Consider the following 27,267-nt stretch of genomic DNA (forward strand, 5'->3'; position numbering starts at 1 on the left):
GTGATACGTAGTTGAGTTGGTTTAGTATTGGACTCCAGTTCTGCGAATCCGAGTAAAATAAGTTTTTATACGATTTTGCCATGAGATAGGTGTCTCATTAAGTAGGCCTATAACATATGAAAGTAATTTGTATTTTGTGCGATCTATACCCAAGCCCCTCTAAATATGCACCTGACAGCTTTGCGTAATGTTGATAGCAAAAGATGTCGCTTTGTCACAGTGATTACTTCACAACAGCAGACGAGTACTTGGCAACAATATTTATTCCAACGCCTGACTGTTTAATAGGCCTACTGCACCTTTGTTACGACGATGCTTTAAAGATTTGACGTAGCCTACGTTATTAAGTTACAGACATGAGTTAATGAATCTTACGATGATGATGATGATGATGATGACGACGACGAAATAATAATAATAATAATAATAATAATAATAATAATAATAATAATAATAATAATAATAATTTCTACTGATATTACACTTGGGGTCATGCCCCACACAGTTATATTCATGTGGAACATATGCCTTCTTGCTCCACTATAATCGATACCAATGATAGTTTTATTTTTCTTGTTGGTCACTTTAATGATGCACTATTAAACGTTCGTACAGGTGCTTGAAGCTGCAATGAATATATCCATACCGACAAGAAAACGCACCACGGATACACGCAGGCGACTACCACCAAACATAATCAAACTAATAAAGACAAAGAGAGCAGCGCACAGACTATACACACGGACACAACCAGACGAAGACAGACGACTGTACCGTTCCCTTCAACAGGATGTACGAGAAACCATACAACGTTTTGAGGCGCACAGATGGAAAAGATTTATAGACAGACTTGACCACAATAGAACTCACAATCCCAAACTTTTCTGGGACGTGATCAAACGTATACGAGGAAAACACGCAAACTCAAACCACCCACTACGCGACGGACAACACATAGTGTACGACACGCCTGGTAAACTAGATCTTCTCAGCCGCACACTAGAAAATATACACACCACACCAAATTACCCATCTTTCGACCCCCAACATCTAGCATACATTACACATCACATCACACAGAATCCTGATCTCTACGAGCCGCTTCCAGCGCCACTTCCTCGATCGACCGACGATCCACTCATTGACAACATCACTCCGCTAGACATATCATTGCAAATAAGATACATAAAAAACTCTTCCCCCGGACCAGACCAAATCACTTACAACATACTACGCCAACTGCCTCCCAAAGCACTAAATTATCTTGCAGAACTTTACACAGGATCACTCAGACTAGGACACACACCAAAGCGCTGGAAACACTCTCACATTCTTCTCTTTCCTAAACCAGGCAAAGACGCGTCTGACCCACAAAACTACCGACCGATCAGTTTGACATCAACATTAGCCAAATTAATGGAGAAAGTTCTCGTGTCACGACTACACGTCTATATGCGCAACCGCAATCTAATCCCGACCACTCAAGCCGGATTCCGACCGGGAGCGCAGCTACACGACCAGCTGATACGAGTGCTCACTCCCATTGAAGAGGCTTATACACGCAGACACTACAGCATCCTTATTGCCTTAGACGCCAAGAGAGCCTTTGACACAGTTTGGATAGACGCCCTAAAATATAAACTCACGTCCTTAAACCTGCCACACGAAATCACACGTTGGCTCTCCAGCTTCATATCGAACCGAACAGGACAGGTGAGACTCGGAAGGAACGAACTTTCTCGGACCTTCCGAATAGAAGCTGGAGTCCCCCAAGGCAGTGTCATATCTCCCACTCTGTATAACATCTATGTGGCAGATATTCCCCTCCCTAATAACCCGCTAGTAGGACTGGCACAATATGCAGATGACGTCGCATATTGGGCAACACATCCCCGACTCCCCTCCGCTAGGAAGTTACTAAACGCAACACTCAGGCAGTATCTAAATTGGACCAACACGTGGCGGATCACAGTCAACACAGACAAAACACAGATATGCGTTTTCCGCCCAAAACTCCGGACTCGGGTCCTCCAGAACAACTCAATCACAATAGCCAACACTCAACTTCCACTCCAGCGAAATCTCACATATCTAGGAATACCCCTCACCTCCATACTCTCCTGGACCGAAGTAGCTAAAGAAACCTGGAGGGAATATAACGCAGCCACCAGAGCAATAAGCTACCTAAGTGGCATCAATCGACCCGGCTGTATAACCGAAACACTCCTCACCTATACAAAGCATTGGTTAGATCCCTATGCATATATCCCTCCATTTTCCTCGCACAAGCCCCTCCAACAACCCAATTGAAATTTGAAGCACGCGAAAAAAGAATTCTCCGCCAAATCTTCCACCTGCACAGACGCATCAGAAATAACACAGTTTACACTACGACAAAAACAAAGCCACTCTTCACACACCTAAACAACATAAACAGGAAATACACACATTCGGCAGTAAATCGCGTATATACACAACACATCTTCGCAAATCCCCCGAACACAAACAACAGAACAACACTGGAGAAACTCCTCTACAACTACCACCAGCCCCCACCACCAAAACTAAAACACACAAACAAAACCGCAATCACTGTTGGAAATTTGAATACTGTCTGAGACGACACACGACAGCAACAGAGAGGCAGATGAATAAAATAACACACCATGAAAGTCTCCATAACGCTTCTGCCACCGGAAGGGGAAACTTAAAAAAAAAAAAGCATGTATGTATGCACAGTGTTCTGCCCAAGAGCAGGTCTTTAACTGCAAATCCAGCATTTCCCTTTCTTGCTTTCCTCTTAATCTCCCCATATAATACTTTAATGCTGTCTATCAACTGATATCTTCTACCCCGAACTCTTGTCCCGTTCACCATTCCTTAAGCATCCCAAATTAACAAATTAGGCCTACACCAAAATAATTAAAACAAATGAAATCAAGTAAAAAATAAAATAAAATAAAATAAATAAAAAGCCAATCACTGCACTCACACACCTACTGGCACTTATGCCAGAAATAGTGTCATACACAGTATGTAAATATATATTTATTGTTATTTATGTACAATGTCTGGAGAGGGCATCCTGCGCGTAAAGACCCTAAAACGGCCTCTGGCTCAAAGCCAGTAAAATCAATAAACATCAACATTCGTACCTTACCACATGGCACTAGGAGCCGTTATTTTCGGATGACTATAAAATTCTTTGTTGACATCAGTACTAAAAATGCAGTGAACAGACTTTACTGAAACCTGCATGTGACAGAAGGATTAACTTGCTTAAAGACTCAGGAGTTCTTTTTCTTAACTGTTGAGGTGGAGATAGCAGTCGAACTGAGACTTTGTTTCACATCACCAATAAAATAAAGCGTCGTAAAAATAGAATAAAATATGTTCTTCATAGACAAGAGAAATAAAAGTATCCTCTCTATTATTCCCATATTGTGTAATTGAGAAATTCTTCTCTGATATTATAGACCTAAACCCTATCAGGGAATTGTACATTTCATGTAGCAATTAAAGAAAATCTGTTCGATATACAAAAAAAAAAAAAAATACCGTACTTTAGGTTAAATTTTAAGAATTCATAACTACACGGTCCAAGCGCGCTCCCTACAAGGTGGCGCAGTCCGAAGGTACAAGGGTTCGAATTTTCTCTGGAGCATGGATGGGTGTTCTTCATTAATGCTCTGTGCTGTATGTGTGCCTCTGTGAAGGCATCTGCGCTCTGCTGACTCCAGGCTAAGGAATTCCCACATATGTATCGATATGTGGCGTCCATAAAATCGTCCCTACCCTCTAGGTATTGGTGTATAAGTTCTACAAGAAGAGGAGGTTAAACAAAAATGGAAAGAAAAAACATGAAGAAATTAGATCATTAATTAAAATTCTATATAAAAATAAAAACAACCTTACAAAGAAAATATAATTGTATTCATGAATATATCTCTCGTATAAAACAAATTAGTTTACTTGTATCTTAAAGTTCTTCTAGTATGGAAAGTTTTAAAAGTTGAATTAGTTTATATTATCTTCTCAGCAGAGGGAGTTCAAGGTTAAATCCCGGACATATCCTGTGAAATTTATGGTGGAAAAAGCAGCTGTTGATTAGATTCTCTACAAGCGTTTTCGTTTCCCCACGATTACATTGTCGTTCTCTGTGTGCATTATCATCTTATTTCCCAATAGTGTATGTGCTTCAAAAGTAAGATTAAAAAGCATTACTGGTTATCTATTTATATGTCACGTAGCTAAATAAGTTATAAGCATGTCACTATGATTTGTTCCTAAATTTTGCACGTTTCTTTATTATGCCATTTTCTGTTTAAGTATAACAGAAAAATAAAATAACTACAGAAGCTTTCCTGGCGACGTGATAATTCGAAATTTTCTCGGGCTTCCAGCCAGGTCATAAGTTGGTGATCCACCGACGTATCGAGGATGTTCATTTTCCTCATCATTTAACCCTGAAGATGAGGAAGATGAACATCCTCGAAACGTCGGTGGATCACCAACTTATGACCTGGCTGGAAGCCCGAGAAAATTTAGAAAAATAAAACTTTGCATCATCTGAGTTTTTTTTCAATTCCTGTATTCTTTCTAATTTATCGAATAACATTTGTGCGTATTCTTAACTGACTGGTCGTTTAAAAAGTTTTGTAATTCTGCATTAACATAACTCTGAAAAATCACGGCTCTTCTGATGGCTTAACGGGCAGAGGTAGATTTCAGAGTCAACGGCTGTGCACAGATGTTGCATGACAATATCAGTCATTTGTTTGTAATATAAACTACTCAAAAATGAGTAGGGATATTGCAATAAAAATTTAAAAATCTTGTTCACTTCTTATTTGTTCTTACATACTGGGTGTTCATTTCAAAGTATGATATGACGTCACTGTTGTGAGTCAGCGATTTGAAGCGAGTTTCAGCTTTTAAGTCAGAGAAGTTGCCTATTATTCAAGGCGTTCAATCTGAACTTGAGAACGTGTACGGTATAACTTGAATGTCGTAGCAACAGATGGCGGTCTGTAAAGTCTGTGTGCTACCATAACCTCCTTCGAACTGTGTTTTGCGCGGGCAAGTCGCAAGCAGGGTATTTGTTATCATCGATTGCGTACGGCAACATTCCACAACACAAATCAAATGCTCCGTGCCATGTTAACCGTCGAAGTTAATGTCAACAAATACGTAAGTAATCGTCTTAACCCTCTCCCCATATCCCGACAGTAGGAAAAAAAACTCACTTCAGTACGTGTTTCAAAACAGTTCACATTCTTGCCACTACTGACGTTACCGTACGTATCGGTAAGTAATCTTCAGAATGAACGCCGTACTTGCTAGGCAACTTCTCTCGCATTTAGGTAATACGCCTCTGCGGAAGTGTAGGAAGATTGAATACTCTAGGCTCATCGGATAGCCACATGACGACATACAGCGAACCATGACACATTTTGAATTGAACACCCAGTATAATGAAATAATAAACTAAGTTGAAGGTTTTCTAGGGTACATGATACATAATACTACCAAACATAAAGAAAAAAAAAAGAACCAGGGACAAAAGTTGGGATATATGTGTTAAGTATTTATTCCAATAAGAACAAGATTGACAGGTTTTTGTCACATTAGTAACGAGTTGTATTTCCTCGGACATTTGCAACAGCTTGACTCTCTGTGGCATGGTTCGAATGCAATTATCAATCTGGTCTTGTGGTAGAGGAGACTCGTCTAATTTGGAAATATTTTGTATTTTGACACAGTTTATAGTTACATATTCTGATATTAAATATTTCTCTATTATGGAATGTGTTTAAACATTAAATCCCAATAAACCTCTGAAAGAAAGTTCTACAAATCTAAATTTCTTTACATATAACACACTAATAAATAACAAATAACATGTTCCCAGATTTGGTACTTCATCAGGATAAATTGGCAATAGTACAGGGGTAATTAGGCAATAGGATTAAAAAGTAAATTTTTCAAAATAAAACAGTGGTACAAGGTTTATAAGACTTGATTTACTGGGACAAGAAGTCACTAAACATCAGAAACACAAAACAAAAGCAAAAGGAAGAATTGAATGGATTTTTCCGACCACTCTTATTAATTATATTAAAGGGCTGTCTTCTAATTTCTTTTGCCGATAGCCAAAACCCAAGTTCTTACATTTTGATTACATATGTCACCAGTTTTTGCTCTTCCTCAACGGTTAAAACTAGGGGTCGTCCTTTCTTGGGAATGACAACGTCATCGTGTCCTGAGGATGTATACTGAAACCTCTTTAAGTTGTTAAAGGGCGAATTGTACTTCTTAGAAGCCTTATAAGTCGACCATCCGTCTTTCAAAACACTCCCAACCGCAGCCCGCAAATCAACTTTGGAATATTTTTTCAGAATAATGTCCTCGTTCCCTTGGCATATCTGCAACACACCACACACAGTGCTGCATTGAAGACTGTAAAAATCCCTCATACGTCCCTATTCTTAAATTTTACCATCGAGTATACACATTCTTGTTCAAAGAGAGCAGCAATATATCACTATAAAGGAAAATGGCTAATTCACACTACCCTGGAGAAAACATTTTTTTGCTAAGAAGAACATAAAACGAGCTAAGGCCTGATGAGATATTAACAGAAAATGTTAATTCTATAAATGGCTTACCTTGCAATATGGAATCTCAGCTTTTGATATGTAATGCACAAACAAACGTAGGTAATGAACAACACTTTATTTCCGTCTTTCTATACATACGTTCACACAACCACCACGTCAACAGGAAGTATTCAACACTTCTTTCTATTAGTAACAATATCTGCCACTATAATGCGCGGATTCGGATGAAACGAAAACTAAAGTACAGTCAGATGTTGCGCTCTATGAAGGTATCATTGAACTTCTTAAAACTCTGGAGGAAATTTGGCAATAAAAGAAATACAAGAATATTGCCAAATTTTCCATATTGCCAAATTTGCCGAGTTTCCCCTATTTCATTGAATGCTATGGGTAGTGCAAATCTATGGGTAGTGTCTCTGCAAGTTCTCTGATGGTACCTGGGTGTGGTAGATGGTGTCAAGTTGCCTCTGAAGCAAATCCCAGATATGTTCAATTGAATTTAGATCTGGGAAGTGAGGTGGAAGTGGAAGATTATTGATCTGAAGATCTTCCAGGGCTTCCATGACTACTGCAGCTCGATGTGCACGTGCATTATCATAAAAAAATACAACGTTCTCTTGACCAACGGCATCACGCCTGTTCGAAATACACTCCCTCACCGTATCCTCTGCGTACTTTTGACCTCTCAGTGCTCCATCGATTATATGAAGTTCAGTTTGCCAGCCTAAAGTTACACCTGCCCAAATCATAACACCTCCTCCACCATAACGAACTTCTCGTTGGACATATTGCGGCAAACTGCTATTACCAGCAGACCTTTATACTCCCTGACGTCTGTTGTAATTAAAGAGGCAGTATCTGAACTCGTCAGTAAAAAGGACATTTCCCCAAAGAATACCTTCTTCGATCCTCTGATTGACCCATACTAATCTTTATCTGCGATGGATTGGTTCAAGTGCTAGATATCGTAGCGGCCTATAGGATGTCAAACCTTCTTCCTAGAGTCTATTTCTATTTATTTGATTAGATACCAAGAGGCCAGTGGCTTTCTGAAGGTCTTGTTGTATATGTCTAGCTGTAGCAAATGGTGTTCTTCGCGCTTGAAGTCCACACCTATGGAGTAACGGTCAGCGCGTCTGGCCGCGAAACCAGGTAGCCCAGTTCGATTCCCGGACGGGGCAAGTTACCTGACTGAGGTTTTTCCGGGGTTCTCCCTCAACCCAATATGAGCAAATGCTGGGTAACTTTCGGTGCTGGACCCCGGACTCATTTCACCGGCATTATCACCTTCATCTCATTCAGACCTAAATAACCTAAGCTGTTTATAAAGCGTCGTAAACTAATCTTGCTTGAATGATGATATGACGGTCCTGTCGAGGCGTAGTCTTACGATTTGATCCAGTGCAGTTCTTCTTGTTAGCAAACCTGTCTCCAGAAAACGAGAAAGTACTCTAGAAATCACACTCTGTAATATACCTACCAAATCTGCTATATCAACCTGACGTTCACCTCGCTGCTCTAATCGAACTACCATTTCTACCTGATCATTTGACAGATGATGCCTCTGCATATTACTTCAAAGAATATTAATAAAAAAAATAGCAATCTAGTTGTTAAAACACAATTAAAAATTAAATTAGAACTTGGATGTGTGGAAACTGATAGCATAAAGTCTGATTATTTACAAATAAACAATTGAATTAGGCTTCAAATTCTTGTTGCTATGCAACATTCAGTTCTTTTCATGTCCAGGAAGATAACACCATAATTATTATTTGAAGAAAATATTTGAAGATTCTACTGCAAGAATGATGGTTGTAATTTTTTTACCGAAAATAAGTTAATGATAACATCATATACGTTAGATGACATAGAATTACTTAGTCATTATGTGAAGGCAAGAATGCTGCTAGTCTGTGAGTTATAGGCAATGGAAGAAATGCTGTACACGACAAGATCGCTGGATGTCGTTCGACTACACGAAAAGAATGATGATATTCAGTGGAGAAAATATAAAAATCTTCAACACCTCGTGCAATTTTGTAGGCCAAATGTACAAATTTTTATAGCAAACTTGAATATAAATGAGAAGACAGAATGCCAGATGGAATTCAACTTGACAAGGAATGAACTAACTTTCTTATTTTGTTAAGGAACACTAGGACAGAATTCTTGACCAAATTGGTAAAAAATTCTAATTTTTTGTTTTTTACATAAATGCTGACTTTACATATTTGTCTACGTTTTTCTTCTATATTTTGCCTCTATCAGCCGTTTTTTTTTTTTTTTTTTAATTTTCGGCCATTTTTGAAATGCTGCGTTGAAGGGTTTAAAACATCTAACGCCCACTTTCCCTCAATTGTAAGTAATATCTTTATTTTTCGACTCTCATATTCAAATTTTCCTCAGTTTTCACTGTAGATGCTTAAAAGCATGTCTCTTTTGTCATATTTTGATGTTTGTAGGAACTAATATCACTGTAAGCAACCCAGAATGGAAATGAAAGTTTGCACGCTTCAATATGGCGAAAATGTCCTTAGAAAAATTTTGTTTTCAAAAAGAGACTGGACATAGCCACTTGCAATGTTGTTGGAGAGTGCAATATCGGATGCAGTGCCATGCAACACCGCAGAACACTGTGTGACAGGAGAATCTTCCAAGAGGAGCAGCGAGGCGAAACAAGAGGAGGCTATATGAGACTAAGAGGTCAAATACTGATTCCAAGAGGATGGCGAGGATGTCGAAAACGACGAATTTATACAGCGAAATATCACGTTTAATAAAACCCAGCTTATGGAAACTAAATTATTTCACACATACAATAGTGTAGGCTATATTCATGAATACAGATACAATTAAAAATATAGTTATAAATAAAATAATGTTTCGAACAAATTTTGTATTTATGTAGATTTATTATTCGGGTTTGTACCGCATTACGATTTTTCATCTACATATGTGACAAACCTACATACTGTCTGTGACAATTCTACAATATTTGGAGTAACACACACTAAAGTAAAGTAGGTCACTCTTACTGAAAATACTGCTACGCTTTCTGCAGTTCTAGCACGTTACTGTAGTCACACATAATCTACTTTGTTGTATGAGGTGGCGGTTGTATTGTATTTCATCTCCAAACAAGGCAATGTTGTCATGTGCTAGCAGCATGAAATGTATAATCTTAATATTGGCATTAACACTTTATGGAAAAGATCCTTGTAGATGTTCAGTGAAGGATTTGTGGTTCTTGGAAGTAGCATGGATGTATAACTTTCATGTTTGGAATTAATCTAAGGTAACTTATGCAAAGCAGAAGTTATATTTTTGTGTCATTGATATGGCCATACGTGTACTGAAATACAAGTATCGAACAGCCTTAATATTTAAAATTACTTCTTGAAACGCCAATTCTCTTTGTAAACATTACTATTACTTTATTATTTTACAATTACTCTAAATTATTGAGGTACAATAAACTCTAAATTATTGAGGTTGCACACGTATAATGAGATGATGATTATGTAAGGAAAAGGGAATGGATGGAAAATTAAAATGCTCCTTGGAGAAAACTTATATAAAACTACAATATTTTGATGAGTCACAGCATAAAATTCATTCATTCATTCATTCATTCATTCACTCATCCGCTAATTCATTCATTCATTCATTCATAGTTTCCTACCCAAAAGTAGGTCTTTCACTACAAATTTAGCATTCTCCAATTTTTTAAACAACTTATGATAGACATTCCAACAAAAGTGCATATTATATCTAAGAGTATGATTTTCATAACTATTCATGCACAATTGCACTCATTTAGTGTTCTGCCCAAGAGTAGATCTTTCACTGCAAACCTAGCTTTCTCCAATCATTCCTATTTTCTGCCTTCCTCTTCGTTTACTCATACGACCCATATATCTTAATGCCGTCCATGATCTGATATCCTCTTCTATCCCGAACTCTTCTCCCGTTCACCATTCCTTCCAGTGCATCCTTCATTAGGCAGATTATTTTCAGTGACCGAATAAATTCCTTTTCCTCTTCCTGATCAGTTTCAGCATCATTCTTTCTTCACCCGCTCTTTCCAACACAGCTTCATTTCTTATTCTGTCTGTCCACTTCACACGTTCCATTCTTCTCCATATCCATATTTGAAATACTTCTATTCGCTTCTCTTCACTTCGTCGTAATGTCCAGGTTTCTGCCCCATACAATGCAACACTCCATACAAAGCACTTCACTAGTCTCTACCTTATTTTTTTCCAGAGGTACGCTGAAAATGCTCCTTTTTCTATTAAAAGCTTTCTTGGGCATTCCTATCCTCCTTTTGAAATGTTTTATATTAATTAACAGGGGCATAAGTAAATATATCAATACTTGATGGACTCCCCAAGGAAAATAGCAAAAATAAAAACACAAACTAATTTCTCTGTCTCTCTCTGAAGAAATTAGGCCTATAATTTTTAATTTCGGCGATCCATAAAGAAGTGCTCCTGGAAAAGTGTGATTTCGTTACATTATATTAGCTACACCCAAGTCCCGAGTCGGGTGATAGTGCGCGCACGTTTCGCTTCTGTACGAGTGACATAAGCAAGAATTTTCCTGCATCTCTAGCATAACGGCAGATTAGTTTGTCTAGAGGTACGAATATGTCGTAGTTCCTATGATAGTCAATAGCGCTGTAATTTTTTATAGGTGAATATCTAAGGAAAACAGAAAAAATTTAATCAATGAGAAAAAATTTTAAATCAAAGTCATTTTTATATGCGAAAAAAATAGTAACTTCGAAGTGATCTGTTCAAAGTAGATATTTATATATTCAAAAGTTCGTAAGCGGCAAAAATTTTTTGTTTTTCACGTTAGTTGATAGTCAAATCGAGAGAAATGTTGAGAAAGAATGGAAATTACTTTTGAAACTTATCACTACTCAAAGTCTTTACTTTTTTCTGAGTTTCGGCGAGTTAAGAGTCGACAGGCAGCCAAACGCTTGTAGTTTAAAATAAAACACAAAGTTTTGTAATTAAGAAATAACTAATGCATCAGTAAAGTTACAAATAATTAATAAAAATCGTCCCTATTAATTAGAAAATTCACTCTGGTAACTGGTCCACGAGCCACCCACAATCACCTCTCCAACGTCACTCTGCAACAAGCACTGCTAGCCGAAAAGAATGAAGGCCAGTCTGCATAATCTTGACTTTGTGCTTAAAGTATTGAAGACAGGTATAAGGAACTTAATTTCCGGTTATGATATATTTTATTTCAATGCCTGTATGCCTTGGATAAAAAAATGAAAGATGCATTAATTAGTTCTGAACGTTTGCAATATTGTCATATTTTTTAGTTTTCATTTTATTTGTGGAGAAATAATTCAAATACGAATTAAATTGACTGTGTCCTAAACTTACACAAAAATTAATATGTTTTACAAATCAGTTTGTCCAAGAAGATATGTGAGGTATTGTTGAAATTTCAATTTTAAGAAGTTCGGCAGCTATAGTTTTATAAAGAACGTAATTCTCTTCATAATTTATATGGTAAATCTGGCAAATTTTTTGTAAGAAAACTATTAGATCTAGAAAGGTTATATTTCTCAAAAACATCCATCTCTCTCTATTATATTTGTACAAAAAAATTAATTAAAATTAAAAATTCTTAGGTAAATTTTCTAATTTGCCGTCCGATTTCACACATAGACTCGCCCTATGTGTCTCTATTACACACACAAACAAAGAGAGAGCCTGAGAAATTCATTCACCCACTCAATACGGGTGAGTTCTTTTTAGTCAACTGTTGGAACTTCGTAAGTGACACCAATAAGGCATTTCTCATTAGGCAACTAAGCCAGGAGATAATGGAACGGGTGAGGTAAAGGAGTGAATTCTTAGCCTCGTTCTAATTACATTCAAAATATGTTCTACATTATGGGCGACTAATTTCTTTCTTCTTCTTTTTCCAGCATTTTTTATACTGGCAGCTTAGCAGAAAACCATATTATATCATAGGACTTCATCTAAAGTTTAGTACAAAACAGACTATCATGCTCTAAAGAACAAGTAAAATCAGACAGAAAATTGAAGCGCAAATGTATTGAAAGTGTTACGTTAACATGTACAATTTCCTCTTCCTCCTCTTTTAAATACATCCTGTTACGGTACTTTCGCAATGTTGGAATTAATAGGTTTTACCGCTCAAAATAGTATTACCACTTTGTAACACATGAGTAGCTGCACCCAGATTTTGTATGTATAACACTTGGCATGTATGTTCTCCTTTATATGTTTTACATTTGTACAGACATCATAAATATTGCTGTGTTGAGTAGGCCTATTTGGGTTTGGAGTACCCTTGGTTTCATAGTAGAATTTGGATTTATGTTTTAAGTTTATACTTGTTTATTCTGGCTATGTACGAGGATGTGAAATTAAACTTTTTTCTTGTAAATATACAATTGGGTTCAAAAAGAAGGGGCCGACTTTTGGTAGTTTAAATGAAAAGTTTTAAAGTCAGGTTCACATGAATAAACTCATTGCGTTCAAAGGCAATGCTATGATCTTTGTTCCGGTTGATTCTTTGATAGTGCTCCGTCTACAATGCAGCAAAAGTAGTGAGCATTAACTATAATAATATTTTATTTTTAATGGTAATAATGTCAACAAACATTCTTAAGTTTTGTAGTTCTTAATATCCAATACACAGCTGTACAGACCAGACCAGAGAAGCAGACCTGTAAGTCTTGAAGTTTTCATACGTTATCAAAAAGTTACATAAATGAAGATCGACATATTGGTATTATGATGTCAGAGAATCTGAGCCATGTGCACTTTAAATATGTCAGCAATCCTGCAGGTCATTGCCTTCGTGTAATATTGTTTATTGTAGTGTGTGTTTTGTTTTATTCTGAAATGCCATTAGTTATCAAAACTGATGAAAGATGGATTTTGGAAAATAGGAAAATTATGTAGGAAAACTAACGCTTCACTGAAAGTTACTATTTTTCTTAAAATCCTTGGATGCCAAGCTTCAAAATGATGAGTCATTCATTAAAATCCGTTCAGCCGTTTTCCCGTAATTTCCATTACCAGTTCAAATATATATATATATATATATATATATATATATATATATATATATAAGTAGTCATGCTACAAGGGAAAAATTACAATAAAATATCTCAATAAACAGAAGACTACAGTAATACATGAAGAGAACACTTAGAATGAATAGAATTACCTGGAATACAATATAAACTCCTTCATTACAAACCAGCTGTAAGGAGAAACATAGGACGCCCAAGAAAACGCTGATCAGACAAATATTAAACCACTTTGAAACCGGAACAATCTTGACTTAATCCATGTCGTTAAATATGGTGATATTGATGTTATTATTTCTACTTGTTTGTTAACAAATGTTCCAGACCAAACCACATAATCGCTGCTCTGAGTGAAAAGCTGTTTCATTGTAATAGGGTTCTCTTCTCTTGTCTGAATACATTTGAGAGGATCAGAAGCAAAGGGACATAGGTGCACTTAAGTTATTTTTGAGAAAATGTGGTTGAAAGTACTTCAGGTTTCGTAATTTTCTAGAAATTTATTAATTTAAATTTTAGTGTGTGATGTGGTTAAAAGATATATCCCTTTGCCACTAAAATTTTATATGCTTTGGCTTGCCCTGGATGTATTTAACTCACGTTCTAGAAATGTCACTTGTACCCCTTTACTTCTGACCCCCTCATTTGTAAGTCGTGAGTGATCCCACATTATGAGAGTCATGAAATTTTCGTAGGTGTCACGGGTGTTTTTGGACGAAAATAGAATTTATTTCTGGAGTTAATATTCAAAACACATATCAAAGTAAAATAATTTTAATATGTAGCGAAATAAAAAGACGAACTATTCCTCTCTAGATCCCATGCAAAATTGTAAGGTTTAATTCCATATGTAGGTTCTAATTAATTTTTGTAATATCATGACTGGTCCAAAAGGGAGCTTCAAGAACCTAAACGGGTGCAAGTATCGGACATATGACTGATGAATGTTAAATGTTATGGTTTATTTAACGATGCTCGCAACTGCAGAGGTTATATCAGCGTCCCCGGATGTGCCGGAATTTTGTCCGCAGAAGTTCTTTTACTTGCCAGTAAATCTACTGACATGAGCCTGTCGCATTTAAGCACACTTAAATGCCATCGACCTGCCCCGGAATCGAACCCGCAACCTTGGGCATAGAAGGCCAGTGCTATGCCAACTCGCCAACCAGGTCGACATGACTGAAGAAGATTATGAAATATAATATGTTATATATTATTACAACATATCGCTCTACTTTCTATTATTCGAGGCACTCAGAAGCAAAGTGATACAAGTGACATTAAGTAAGTTTTGGGATAAGTGACTGAAGTTGAAACGGAAATTAAAAAATCTGTTGCAGGACTATGTTGCTGTAAATTTACAGTTGTATATGTTGGTACCTATATTTTTTAACTTCTAAATAGAAATTGTCTATTCTAAAACAGTTTAAGTAAAATAGGGTCCTAAAGTCACTTGAATTATTTTGCCACGAAAATATTTTTGAGGAAAAGTAATATAAGTGCAAGGATTTTCAGTATTTTTATATTATTTAAAACAAGAACAAGGACATTGCTTACAACATTTAAACATTTCTGTCTTAACAGCACTTGAGCTTTCTTGTTATCATATTATAACAAAAAATGTGTCTGTATAACCGTAAGAATCAATCAATCAATCAATCTCCTTAATGTGTCCAGTTGTTTGCAGACAACATAAAGTCAAATATAGTCCACTGTAGTATTTTCAGTTCTTCTTTTTCATAGTAAATTAGGGGTATTTTGATCGGTGTTCATTATAGACGCCTGTTACTAGTAGTCAGAGTTGGGGTGTAGTCAATATATACTGCAGAGATGTGTCTTCTGCAACTGATACTGATGATTTTAATTTACTTCTTTTGTGGTTTATGGATGGACAGTATAGAAGAATGTGTTCCAGATCGTAACATGATTATTACACCACAGACAAGTAGGATTATCAGAAATGTGAAATCGGTGTAGGTACAATTGTGTGACAATGTGACCTGTTCTGGCTCTTGTTAAAAATGTTTGAACATGTCTGGGCAAGTTTTTGTAAATTTCCATGTCATTTGGTTTCTTTTGTACAGACTGTGAAATTTTTCCTTTGTCAGAAGAGAGCCAATTGTTGATCCATAAGTTTATAAAATGAAACTTTACTGAAGTAAAGACACTGGATAGAGATATCACTTGAAGAGATCTTGATTGCAAATATGTTGCCTGTTTCGCAACGTTATCGACTTTCCTGTTTCCAGCTAGACCACAATGACTAGGTATCCATTGAAATTTTATTTTCTTTTGCAGTTTTTTTTAGTTCACTTAGTTGTTTCTGAATTGGAATAACTCTATGTGCAAAATATAGGTGTGGTACATATTTGATTATATTAAATATAGCCCCCTTGGAGTCGGTAAGTATTCAAGTAGGTCTTTCAGAAATTTGAGTAACACACTAAAGATCAGCATCAATAGCTAGCAATTCAGTGTCAAGACTGGAGGAGGCTGAACATGGTATGAAGTAATTTTCTTGATATTTTGGAATATAATACCCTGCTCCTGATGTTCCATAATCAGGGTTTAGAGATTCATCTGTATAAATTTGAAGGTAATCCTTATATGTGCTGCAGAGTAGTCCCATGGCATCTAACTTAAGAATGTATGGAGGATCATTTTTGAAATGATTTCGTGGAATTTGTAGGCTATGTTCTGGAATTATCCATTTTCATGGGGGAATTTCATTTACAACTGGAGTTTTAGCAATGAGTGTGTCTGTGATATAGACTGGTATTTATTCTTTATTTATTTTGTAGAAATTACATAGGATATTATCTGACAGTTTGAAGAACATCTGAGATCTGGATGAGGCTTGCAATTTTAAATGTATTTTTAGATCCTTTTTTAATACATAGTGTCTGATTGGTTGAATATTATATTCAATTTCTAGGGCAACAGTTGATGTGGTTTTTGGTACTCCGAAAGAAGAGGGCTAAGAAAATTTCAAATTTTAAATGAAATTCAGTCTTAGTCGCTGTTCATTACGTCACTAGCCTCATCTAATGAACTCACATCTCTCTCTGCTGAAACATCTATGTTTCTGTCATGAAGTGCATCTGTAGTGTTCCTACCGCGAATATTCCTTCAACTTCCTCTTCCATGCATTTTCCACGTCCTACAGTCCTTATTATAGGCCCATCCTAATGCTTCAGGTCATCAAAGAAAGAGTGGTGTATGAGTGGGATGAATTTCATTAGCTATTGCAAGTTGCTCCACTTAGCAAAAGTTATCCTTATTGGATCACTGTATAGTTGGTCCAGCTCAATGTGTGCAGGCCTTCCACGAAGATGTTTCGAATATGTAATCTATTACCTCTCTCCATTATGGCAAATGAATTAGTCATACACAGAAGAAACGCAACAACAATATGTAAACAACGCACTTGTATTACTTTGCCTCTCAGTCAAAAGTCTGTATGCATTGTAATACAAGTGTAAGGCCAACATGGAGCACCACTGACTGGAACTGCACTTATATATATATTACTTTTTCTGTGAACAGAAGTGATGTTAAAGATTTGGAATATATACAGTACTTATCTCACTTTTTTAAAAAATGTCACTTATATTACTTTGCTTCTGAGTGCCTCATTTCTAATATTGTATTTTATGAAAATTGGCTTTCAAACATTGTCAACATTCCCGTGAAGAATATAGGTAAACAATACATACAGAAAGCTAAACTCTAATATGAACTGAAGAATGGTAAAGAATACTTCCTCAGTATTGTCATTATTAAAACAAAACTAAAGAAATGTTTGCAATGTTAACATGTTTTAATGTTGTATTTAAACATATTTTAAAAGCTTTAAATCTGATATAAATGCAGACGGTTTTATTAACAGACAGTAGAGTTGCACGGGGGACAGGTTGTGCTAATTTCACGCGCCGACTTCATGCTCGCTTCGCTTCTCTGTACATGGCCTTGACAATAGTAATCTTATTCTGAAATTGGTTAGTTTCTCAATTCCACCACGAGGTGCTGTCTGCCAAGAATTGGTGTCCACAGAAGAAGTACTCAATATGAATTAAAATAAATGATTAAAGAGTAATAATAACACTTATAAATAATAAAAAAGAAAATATTAACTATTATTATGTTTAGTTCTATTAATTATGGTAAAAGCACAGTCTACTATATACATCACGAAGCTTGGGATGATTTTTTGCATGTCTCGCGATAGTTGCTAGCCGCTTGAAGCGCTGTGAGTACTAGGAACAATAGACTGTGTCACTGCCATCGTGATCTAATACAGGCCGTAAGGCAGACCATGTGACTCGCGTTTCAACCGTATAAATAAGTTTGAATGCATAAAGAGTAACATGTTTCTCTAAAATGTAGTGTAATTCCATTAATAACATTTAAAACAATGATTATGGGACACTTCAGACATAATTCACTTGCGAGTAATATTATTTTTGCTGTGAAAATTACGTTGTTCGTATGTGTAATACCTGCCTTTATTTCGATTAAATATTGCGAAATTCTTGTACATTCATTTATGCACGATTCAATAATTTTCAGTTGCACCGCACGGATATTTAGATATGTTGAAATTATAGGTTATGTTTACTGTACCAGTTGCCTCTTTCTGTCTAATTTTAGTGGTCTCCAATGCCCTCCCATATGTATGTTATGCAACTCGTTGATGTTACGTCATATGAAAATTATAGGTTATGATTACTATATTTAACTTACATTCCTATATTCGCAATTATACATTATAATTAAACATAATGTAATGTATGAAACCCCGGACATTCAATTTGTCGGTATTTTAATGCTAAAATAAAATACTGAATTACTGTATTTATCTAGTACCTAAGAGACGAAGTAACACAATCGTACGTACACTAATTTCATAGGAGTGGTATGGTAAATTTTCTGTTTACAGTTAAGGAAGGTAGGCTAGATGTGCTAAATTAAAATCACAATATAAATTCTTTTTTATTAAACCTCAAAATAGCTTCAATTCTAAACTTAAAATGTTGATTCGAACAGATTATGTTAACACAGTTTTGTAATTATTTCTGCAACAAGAAGTAAACGGAACTTATGAATACATTACACTAAATAAAACTTAGCAATGATACGCAATAAAGTTTATAATATTTCACTGAGTTCCATACACTGAAGTAGAAAACTCGAACATATGGTACATTACGTTTTGGATCGAAAAGGCATTGATTATGACGCATTTCGCATTGTTGTGAACTGTGAAATGTTCATTACGGGTGTAATAACTGTAAATAGCTAAATTACAATAATTTCAATAATACTATGCGACAAGAGACGTTTGTAGCACTATAAATTGTAAGAAAAAGGGCTTTCTTGAAATATAAACCACAAACAACTGAAGTTGGGGAGTTGCTGCTTGGAACAAAGTCTTGGCGTGAAATCAGTTAAAACCATTTTTCGCAGCTTTCCGTATCACTCGGAAATTCGTGGAATGATATTGTTCCTCCACTCTTTTTTCTATTCTAAGTACACAATGCAACACAACACTACATCATTTTGAATCATATCACAATAAGCTCACGAGTAAAAATAAGTACAATATTACTAAGTATAATCGTACAAAATACCATACACACATTCCTCAGCGATCCTTGGCAGTCAATGCCATCTGGCGGAAATTTCACACTTTCTCGATTACAGCTTTAATACAGGGACCAAGATGAATTGTCAAGGCCGGTACAGAGAAGCGAAGCGAGCATCAAGTCGGCCGTGGCTATATACTAAACATTTAATCGACTTCCAGGCGATGTCGTCACTTGGTACTTGTGTAAATGGTGTATATAAAAATTGGTTACGGAGAAAAATATATTTAAACTAAATTAAAAGCATATATTACAGTAATTTACATAATAAGTAAAAACTCAATTTGTAATATGAAACAAAATTATTGCAAATTACGCTCTCAATTTATATGAAAACTTAGAGTACTTTATAATCAAATGCTGTAATAAAATATAAAGAATTTACAAATGTATATGTCCTAATGTTTTTACGTAACATAAGTTGTATATAAGAAATTATATAAAGTTACTATAGTGGAAGTCGGGGGAATATGGGCACCTTACTACTATTTTTGGAGTCGATCTGGTTGGCAAGTTGATATAGCGCTGGCCTTCTATGCCCAAGGTTGCGGGTTCGATCCCGGGCCAGGTCGATGGCATTTAAATGTGCTTAAATGCGACAGGCTCATGTCAGTAGATTTACTGGCATGTAAAAGAACTCCTGCGGGACAAAATTCCGGCACATCCGGCGACGCTGATATAACCTCTGCAGTTGCGAGCGTCGTTAAATAAAACATAACATAACAACAACATTATTTTGGGTGCAATATCTCTCGGTTTTTTTCTAATAATTAATTTTACAGCTGGGATATGTTTCTTAACAATTTAGCTATATTATATAAGAATCCTGACTGCTTACTCCTAAATGTATGCAAGTAAAACTGCAAAATGCAAGTTGATGTGTTTTGCCCGTATTCCCCCGAGTGTGGGGTTAAATGGGAATTAACGATGTGAATCACAATCAACTGAAAGAAGTGAAAAAACACTTAAAATACTTCAAAATATAACTGTATTAACTATATTATATATTGTACATGCAATTTGTGATGGTTAATACGTAAGGCTTTTGGCAGATGATGTGACTCTTTGACGATGAATGACGTTTGGAGATTCTAATACATTTGAATCAGTGGAAGGGTATGAATTGTAGGTTTGTCACCTGATGCTGCAGTGTCAATGTAAGCATAATCAGGAATGACATTCATGTGCAGTGGAAAAGGGCCTGAAGCTCGGAAGGCATTTACAGCCAGACATACATTGACAGATCTGTTCCAGGCTTCTTTGACAATGGAAGCAAACTCGACCTTCGTAAAAGGTCTCCTATGTTGCCTGAAGAAATCTGTAGCACCACTGTTGTAAGCTTTCTTCAGAGAACCAAACAGACCCCTATCTGCTGATTGAAGCCAGGCTGTGTGTGTGGAAGAAGACAAAACATGCATAATCCGTTTTCTACTGCAAAATTAAGAGTGTCAGGATTATAACTATGTGAATCACGTCCACCTACTATCAAAATTGCAGGCGCATGCGTACTGATGTTGAAATTAACAACGTAGTTCTTGATTATTAAGAAAAATATACGACGTGTGATCATTAAATTCCGAGATTGTGTCTGCTGTGGGCGAAGGGATCACGTGATTGATACGCGTGCGCAGCAGTGGCACTAGACGACATTGAAGAGACATGACACAAAGTTTCGAAGCGCTATTTTCATTGAGACCTGTGTTACACAAGGTTTTGTTAGCACGTGCATCCGCGCATTTGCGAAATCACGATGGACTTGAAACTGGAGCAGAGACCCAACGTCAAATTCTTTGGGAAATCGGAAACCGTGACCCATGGAATGTTGAAGCAAGCCTACGGCAACGAAGCAGTGAGTCAGGCGAGGTGTTCTGAGTGGCATTCGCGTTTCATAAATGGGAGAACATCACTGAAGGACGACGAGAGGCCAGGTCGACCACACACGTTCAACACTGCCGAAAATATCGAAAAAATTCGATAAATTGTGCATAATGATCCTCATGTCCATTTTGAATATGAACGATCACAACTCCGGACAAAAAGCAACGACGACACTGCGCCAGTTCACAGAGCTCACAGGGCTCTCGCAACACTCCAGTTGTGCACCCGTAATAAGATAGTCGTCGTTCCTCGCCCTCTTATTCACCAGCTTTAGCCACCTGCGACTTTTTTTTTTTTTTTTTGTTTCCGACGATGAAATTCAAGCTAAAGAGTCACCGTTTTTGCCATTGTGAAGGAGATCCAAAGCGAATCGCAGGAGGAACTCAAGGTTGAACCAGTGATGGAATACATTTGGCGATATCAAGAAAACGGGGAAAATCATTTCAATAGAATAAGTAAGCAACAACAGATTTTCAAAAGCAATTTTAAATTATCGACCGGGAAGAAAAAGATACATTGGCAGTCCTCAAAAGGGTCAACAGAAAACAAGGTCGTAATATCCACTCGGCTTAATATGATGATAATGATGATGATGATGATGATGATGACGACATACAATGCATTATGATAATGGTAGTAGGATTGACAAAACGAGAGTACCGTGTGAAAACCTGCCAGTGGCCATATTCTGCAACCAAAATTTATTTGAACAGAGCAAGGATTTGAACTTTGGTGTGTGGAATAAGACATTTAGTAAGTGGTGCAGAGTAGATTTAGTTGCATATGAAATACTTGTAATCTTAAGAATTTAGGTTAAAAAAATAGCGTCAGATTTTTACTATTTTAATGTAGTATTTATATCTAAATTAAAATTAAAATCAGTTCTCCAACTTCATATTAGTTACTGAACAGATACACAAAACAAGTTTAATACTTAGGAGAAGGTACTTCGACTCTGGAGATCACATGCTTAACTTTTTATATAAGCTTATATATTTTTATATTTTTTTTCAGCTTCGCCAAGTAAATGTTAGTAGGTAGGTCTACATGAAATACTGTAATTATTATAAATAATTTCAAAGTGACTTTCTTTTCACGATAACATAGTTCTGTTTTCCAACAATTATCGAATAATGAAAAGAAAAAGAGCTAAAATAGAGGTTAGAAAAACGCCTACAAAGTAATTAGCAATAAAAGAGAATCTCCATGCTTCATTCATCGCAATATATTACGAATTACAATATAGAAACATTTTAATTAAAGCTCTGATACTTGCCGTCTTTATTATAGTTCACTGGGAGTCAAGAAAGTATCTTGCACATGGACATAGAGGAAGTGGCAGGAATTGGGTCGGGGGTAAACAACGACACTGACAGACTACAGAGGAGGACGCTCACTCCTGCGTCACACATTCGAACTTCCGAGCATCAGGTAAGTGATTTGTCACGAATGAAATGTTTCATAAGAATGAGGGCCAGAATTTATATCCACAAAGTCTGAAATGTGCATAATACAACAAAAAAATTTAAAAAAGTATATATGTATACAATTTGTGTAGACTTTTCTGTCTTTCTAAAAAATAAAATATGAACGAAATGTCAGGTGTGTGTGTGTATATATATATATATATATATATATATATATATATATATATATATACACACACACACACACACACACTACCGGTCAAAAGTGTTCGATCTGCTATGAAAACTATATACTTTATTTCAATGTACAAACACATCGGAAAAACTAAATAGACCAACAAAATAAATAGGCCTATTTTCTCTCTCTAACATTATGATATGATATAATATTCAAAACGAAATCCCTCTTTGAACCTAAACTCCATAGTTGTGATAGTTGATCGAAAACTTTTGACCCGTAGTGTATGTGTGTGTATATACAGGGTGTTTAAAAAATACGGGGCATAATTTCAGGTATGTATTTCCCACATGTAGACAATCAAAATAGTTCATTACATCATGTGTCCGGAAATGCTTTATTTCCGAGTTATGGCCTTCACAACATTGAAATTCACCGGAACGTTTTTCTTTCCGCAGGTCGTTGCCGTCAAAGGAGACATTAAGAGGGCACTCTGACAGTTCATTCCGAGGCGAAGGTTACATTCAGTGTTGTGTAGGCGTTAGACTGTGCGACATGTATTCAAATCAAGAGCTGGCAGAGATACACTTCATGTACGGTAAGGCGGACGACAATGCTGCGCTGGCTCGTCGTTTGTACCAGGAGAGGTACTCACAGCGACAATGTCCAGATCGGAAGACATTTGTACGTCTCCATTACCGTCTGTGCGAGTATGGAAAATTTAACTCTCCTGGTTTGGGAAGGGGACGACCAAGATCTACAACTCCAGAAGTACAGGAGGAGATTCTGGAGGCTGTGAACATGACTCCTTCTATCAGCACACGAAGGGTAGCGTTGCAAGTCAATGTTCCTCATACGACTGTCTGGAGACTGTTGAAAGAATATCATTTGCAACGTGTACAGGCCCTGTCACCAGCAGATTACCCTGCACGAGTTAGGTTCTGTCAGTGGTTCTAGCAGCAGTGTGGTGTAAATCCGAACTTTCCTGCCTTAGTATTATTTACAGATGAAGCACAGTTCACACGAGATGGCATAACAAATTTCCACAATCAGCATGTATGGGCGTATGAAAACCCACGTGCAACTGTTCCATCTCATCACCAGGTGCGGTTCTCCCTCAACATTTGGGCCGGTATCATTGGTGATCGATTAGTTGGACCCCATGTGCTTGTAAACAGACTTACGGGGCAGGCGTACACAAACTTCCTGGAAAACACCATACCTCATGTTTTAGAAGACACTCCACTGATCAATCGTCAACACATTCACTTCTTGCATGATGGCGCTCCTGCACATTTCAGTCGTACGGCTCGCCGGTACTTGGATCGAAGGTTTCCTGATCGATGGATAGGTAGAGGTGGCCCAATTGCTTGGCCTCCACGCTCACCTGATCTGAACCCTCTCGATTTCTACTTGTGGGGCCATTTAAAATCATTGGTTTATTCGTCTCCGGTGCCTGATTTGGAATCCCTTCGGAATCGAATTGTGGCATGTTCTGAGGACATACGCAATACTCCTGGAGTTTGGGATCGTGTTCGCAGGTCAATGAGATATCGATGTGAGGTCTGTATTCAAGCAGGAGGTGGACATTTTGAACATCTTCTGTAATGACAACGACCTGCGGAAAGAAAAACGTTCCGGTGAATTTCAATGTTGTGAAGGCCATAACTCGGAAATGAAGCATTTCCGGACACATGTTGTAATGAACTATTTTGATTGTCTACATGTGGGAAATACATACCTGAAATTATGCCCCGTATTTTTTAAACACCCTGACAGAACCTAACTCGTATATATACACACACTACCGGTCTTGTTATTGTTATTTTATTTTATTGTGTTGGGTTGCACCTCTATGCAATAACTGCTAGTTTCTTGCAATGAATTGCAAATTGACCACAGAAAAACGTGGTTTTGTGCTACAACGTTGATAGAAGCACAGCATTGGTGATAGCAGACTTTGAGACAAGATTTCCTTATCACATCAAGCGATTAGAAACTTAAAAAAACGGATGATCGAACAGTCATTCGTGAAAATCGTGAGTTATGTTCTGCCATCTGTAAGTCAGTGTCGAAATGTTGTGAATTATGTATCGAGAAACAGGACCTCCATTTTGAACAAAATCTGTAAAGGAATGTGTAGTCAAATGTAAATTGAATGTAATTAAATGTAAGGAAGTGTTTGGGGAAAGCGACTTTTAACCCACACTGTATATATCATTAAGGTTCAATATGTACAATTTTATTTCTTTGTTTACCTTACTTTTTCTGGTTGTAAAACACAACCAACAACTTAACAAGGCTCTGTGTTGTATTTTGTCGATTACTTACAAGGATAAGTTTTAATTCTGAAAATTATCGTTGAACATCACACATGAGGTTACTGGACGAAATTTTAGTGTACAAATTGTGAATTTGTAAGATGTAGATTCAAGCAGGTCACACTTTCTTGGCACAAGACCTTCTTTATTTTGATCACAGTGCTGTAACCAAGGTTTTTTTGTTAGCATAATATTTAATTTTATCTTGACAGCCTCACCAGTGGTCATTTTGCTTGGGATTGTACTCTTTCAATAATTTTTCATGAAGCATCACGAACGAACACATTCACAGAAATCGCACACAATATACAATATAATCACGCACCTGAGATTCAGACTGCTGGTGCTCCAAATGAGAATAAATGAAACAGAGATAAGGTGGTTAGGCGGTGTTAGAGTCAGGTTGATAGAGGTAGTTGGAATTGCTTCTTGTTGTGCAGTAGTTCAATATCCTCCATTCTCGATTCTCGACTCAAGAGCAAGCGAAACAAAAGCAGGGAGTGGTTATTTTGCATTTTCCACAACTAGCCTACCCTTCTTATGCAAGCAATTTCTAGCCATCGAGTACAGTGAACCCAAAAATATAGTGTGCTGAACTAAACAATCCACAATCTTTTCATTATTTTTTAAAATATGCTAATTTGGAGATATAGGCAACAAAATCCTGAAAATATGCTGCAATATGCACGATGGTCTGTTATATGCAGGACCACCAAAATATGCACGATTAACTTCACACTTTCGTCATTACAGACTTTCAAAACATGTATAAAAGTGTTTTTGGCTAAATTTCAACTGGCCAATAAATATATGCTCTTGCATACGAATCCTGTTCATAAAAAACACAAAGAATTGAAATGACAAATATGTAGCAGCCAGATGTAATGGCTGAGTGAATAAGACGCAAGGAAAAGCGGAGAAATTGTGGATAGAAGGAAATTATTAGTGAGTGAGCGACTAAATAAGTGGGTCCTTCAGTACGTTTATTTGTGGACTATAAATAATTTAATGAGTATAAAAATTAATGAGAGTGAGAGGACATGCTAGTGAGATATTGGGAGTGTAAACTAGATGAGATTTAATGAAACTGTATGAGCTGACATGAGATAACGAGAGTTACTGGGTGAGCTTAAATCTAACTGATGGGAGAGAATTTGGTGTAATGGGAGGTTGAGTGGACCTTCAAGCTATTGGAGAATTCAGTAAATTGTTGAGTAGACAACTTAAGTAATGGGTAACATAATAAGAGATCTCGCGCTGTAATGTCGTGGCTAGGACTCGCAGTACGAATGAGCGCTGGTGCGAGTACTAATGGAGAACAAATTTTCTCATGAAATTTCGACCAGTGTTTGGGGCTGGTGCCCACCTTACATCGAAATGGATAGCTGCGATAGATAGAGAAATCCGGTTACAGAAATCAGCTATAACGGCTGGGGAGATCGTCATGCCAGCCACACAAAGGATCATCGTTCACCTCTGCTGAAGGCCCTTCATGGGCTGTCGCGACACGGAGAGAGAAGAGTGAGTGGGCATGTTAGTGACTTAATGAATGGTTGAGTCAACGAATAAGCGGATGCGGACAATACGTGTAAAATTGAATTTATATGCTTAAGTAAGTGCTCATTAGTGACAAGTGGAGTGTTTCCAACAGATGTTGACTCAAAGAGGAGAAGATATAAATATGGAATAGGCCTACCATTTTGTTTTTTATCTTTGAAACTTAAATGTTTTGAATACTGAACGTAAAATATCGTCATGTTTATTGCTGGATGTCCCTGTGAATGGTACACCGAACTCAGAAGTTCGTAAGATGTTATAAAATGCCTGAAAAAATAATTTCCTTAAAATCTAAAATATTTTCTTCATTAAAATGGAGGTAGGCTACACTTGGTCACGATGAAAGTGCCGGCGTCTGAGAGACTAAGTTCGAATCGGGTATTTCCGTAAGCGCTCAGGACATCCAGGCTTTGTTCAAAAGTTTGCGTATATTCTTGTAGTAGTTATAATCAAACGTCATTGGTTATAATGGGGAACACAACTATTAATCACTAAAATCTTCCAAGAAAATAAATGATATACGAGATTTAAAATAGACAGATCGT

The 27,267-nt window shown here is 36.8% G+C and overlaps 1 protein-coding gene across 2 annotated transcripts in view; it reads left to right on the top strand.

Moving 5' to 3' along the window:
- Positions 1-27,267, top strand: part of LOC138710188 (E3 ubiquitin-protein ligase goliath-like) — a 666,952-nt gene that overhangs the window by 614,821 nt on the left and 24,864 nt on the right. For both annotated transcript variants that reach the window (XM_069840830.1, XM_069840831.1), the window contains exon 7: positions 22,530-22,670. In XM_069840830.1, the coding sequence (XP_069696931.1) occupies positions 22,530-22,670 (141 nt within the window). The remainder of the gene's footprint in view (positions 1-22,529; positions 22,671-27,267) is intronic.

The sequence above is a fragment of the Periplaneta americana genome, chromosome 12 (assembly GCF_040183065.1).
Source record: "Periplaneta americana isolate PAMFEO1 chromosome 12, P.americana_PAMFEO1_priV1, whole genome shotgun sequence".
NCBI classification, from domain to species: Eukaryota; Metazoa; Arthropoda; class Insecta; order Blattodea; family Blattidae; genus Periplaneta; species Periplaneta americana.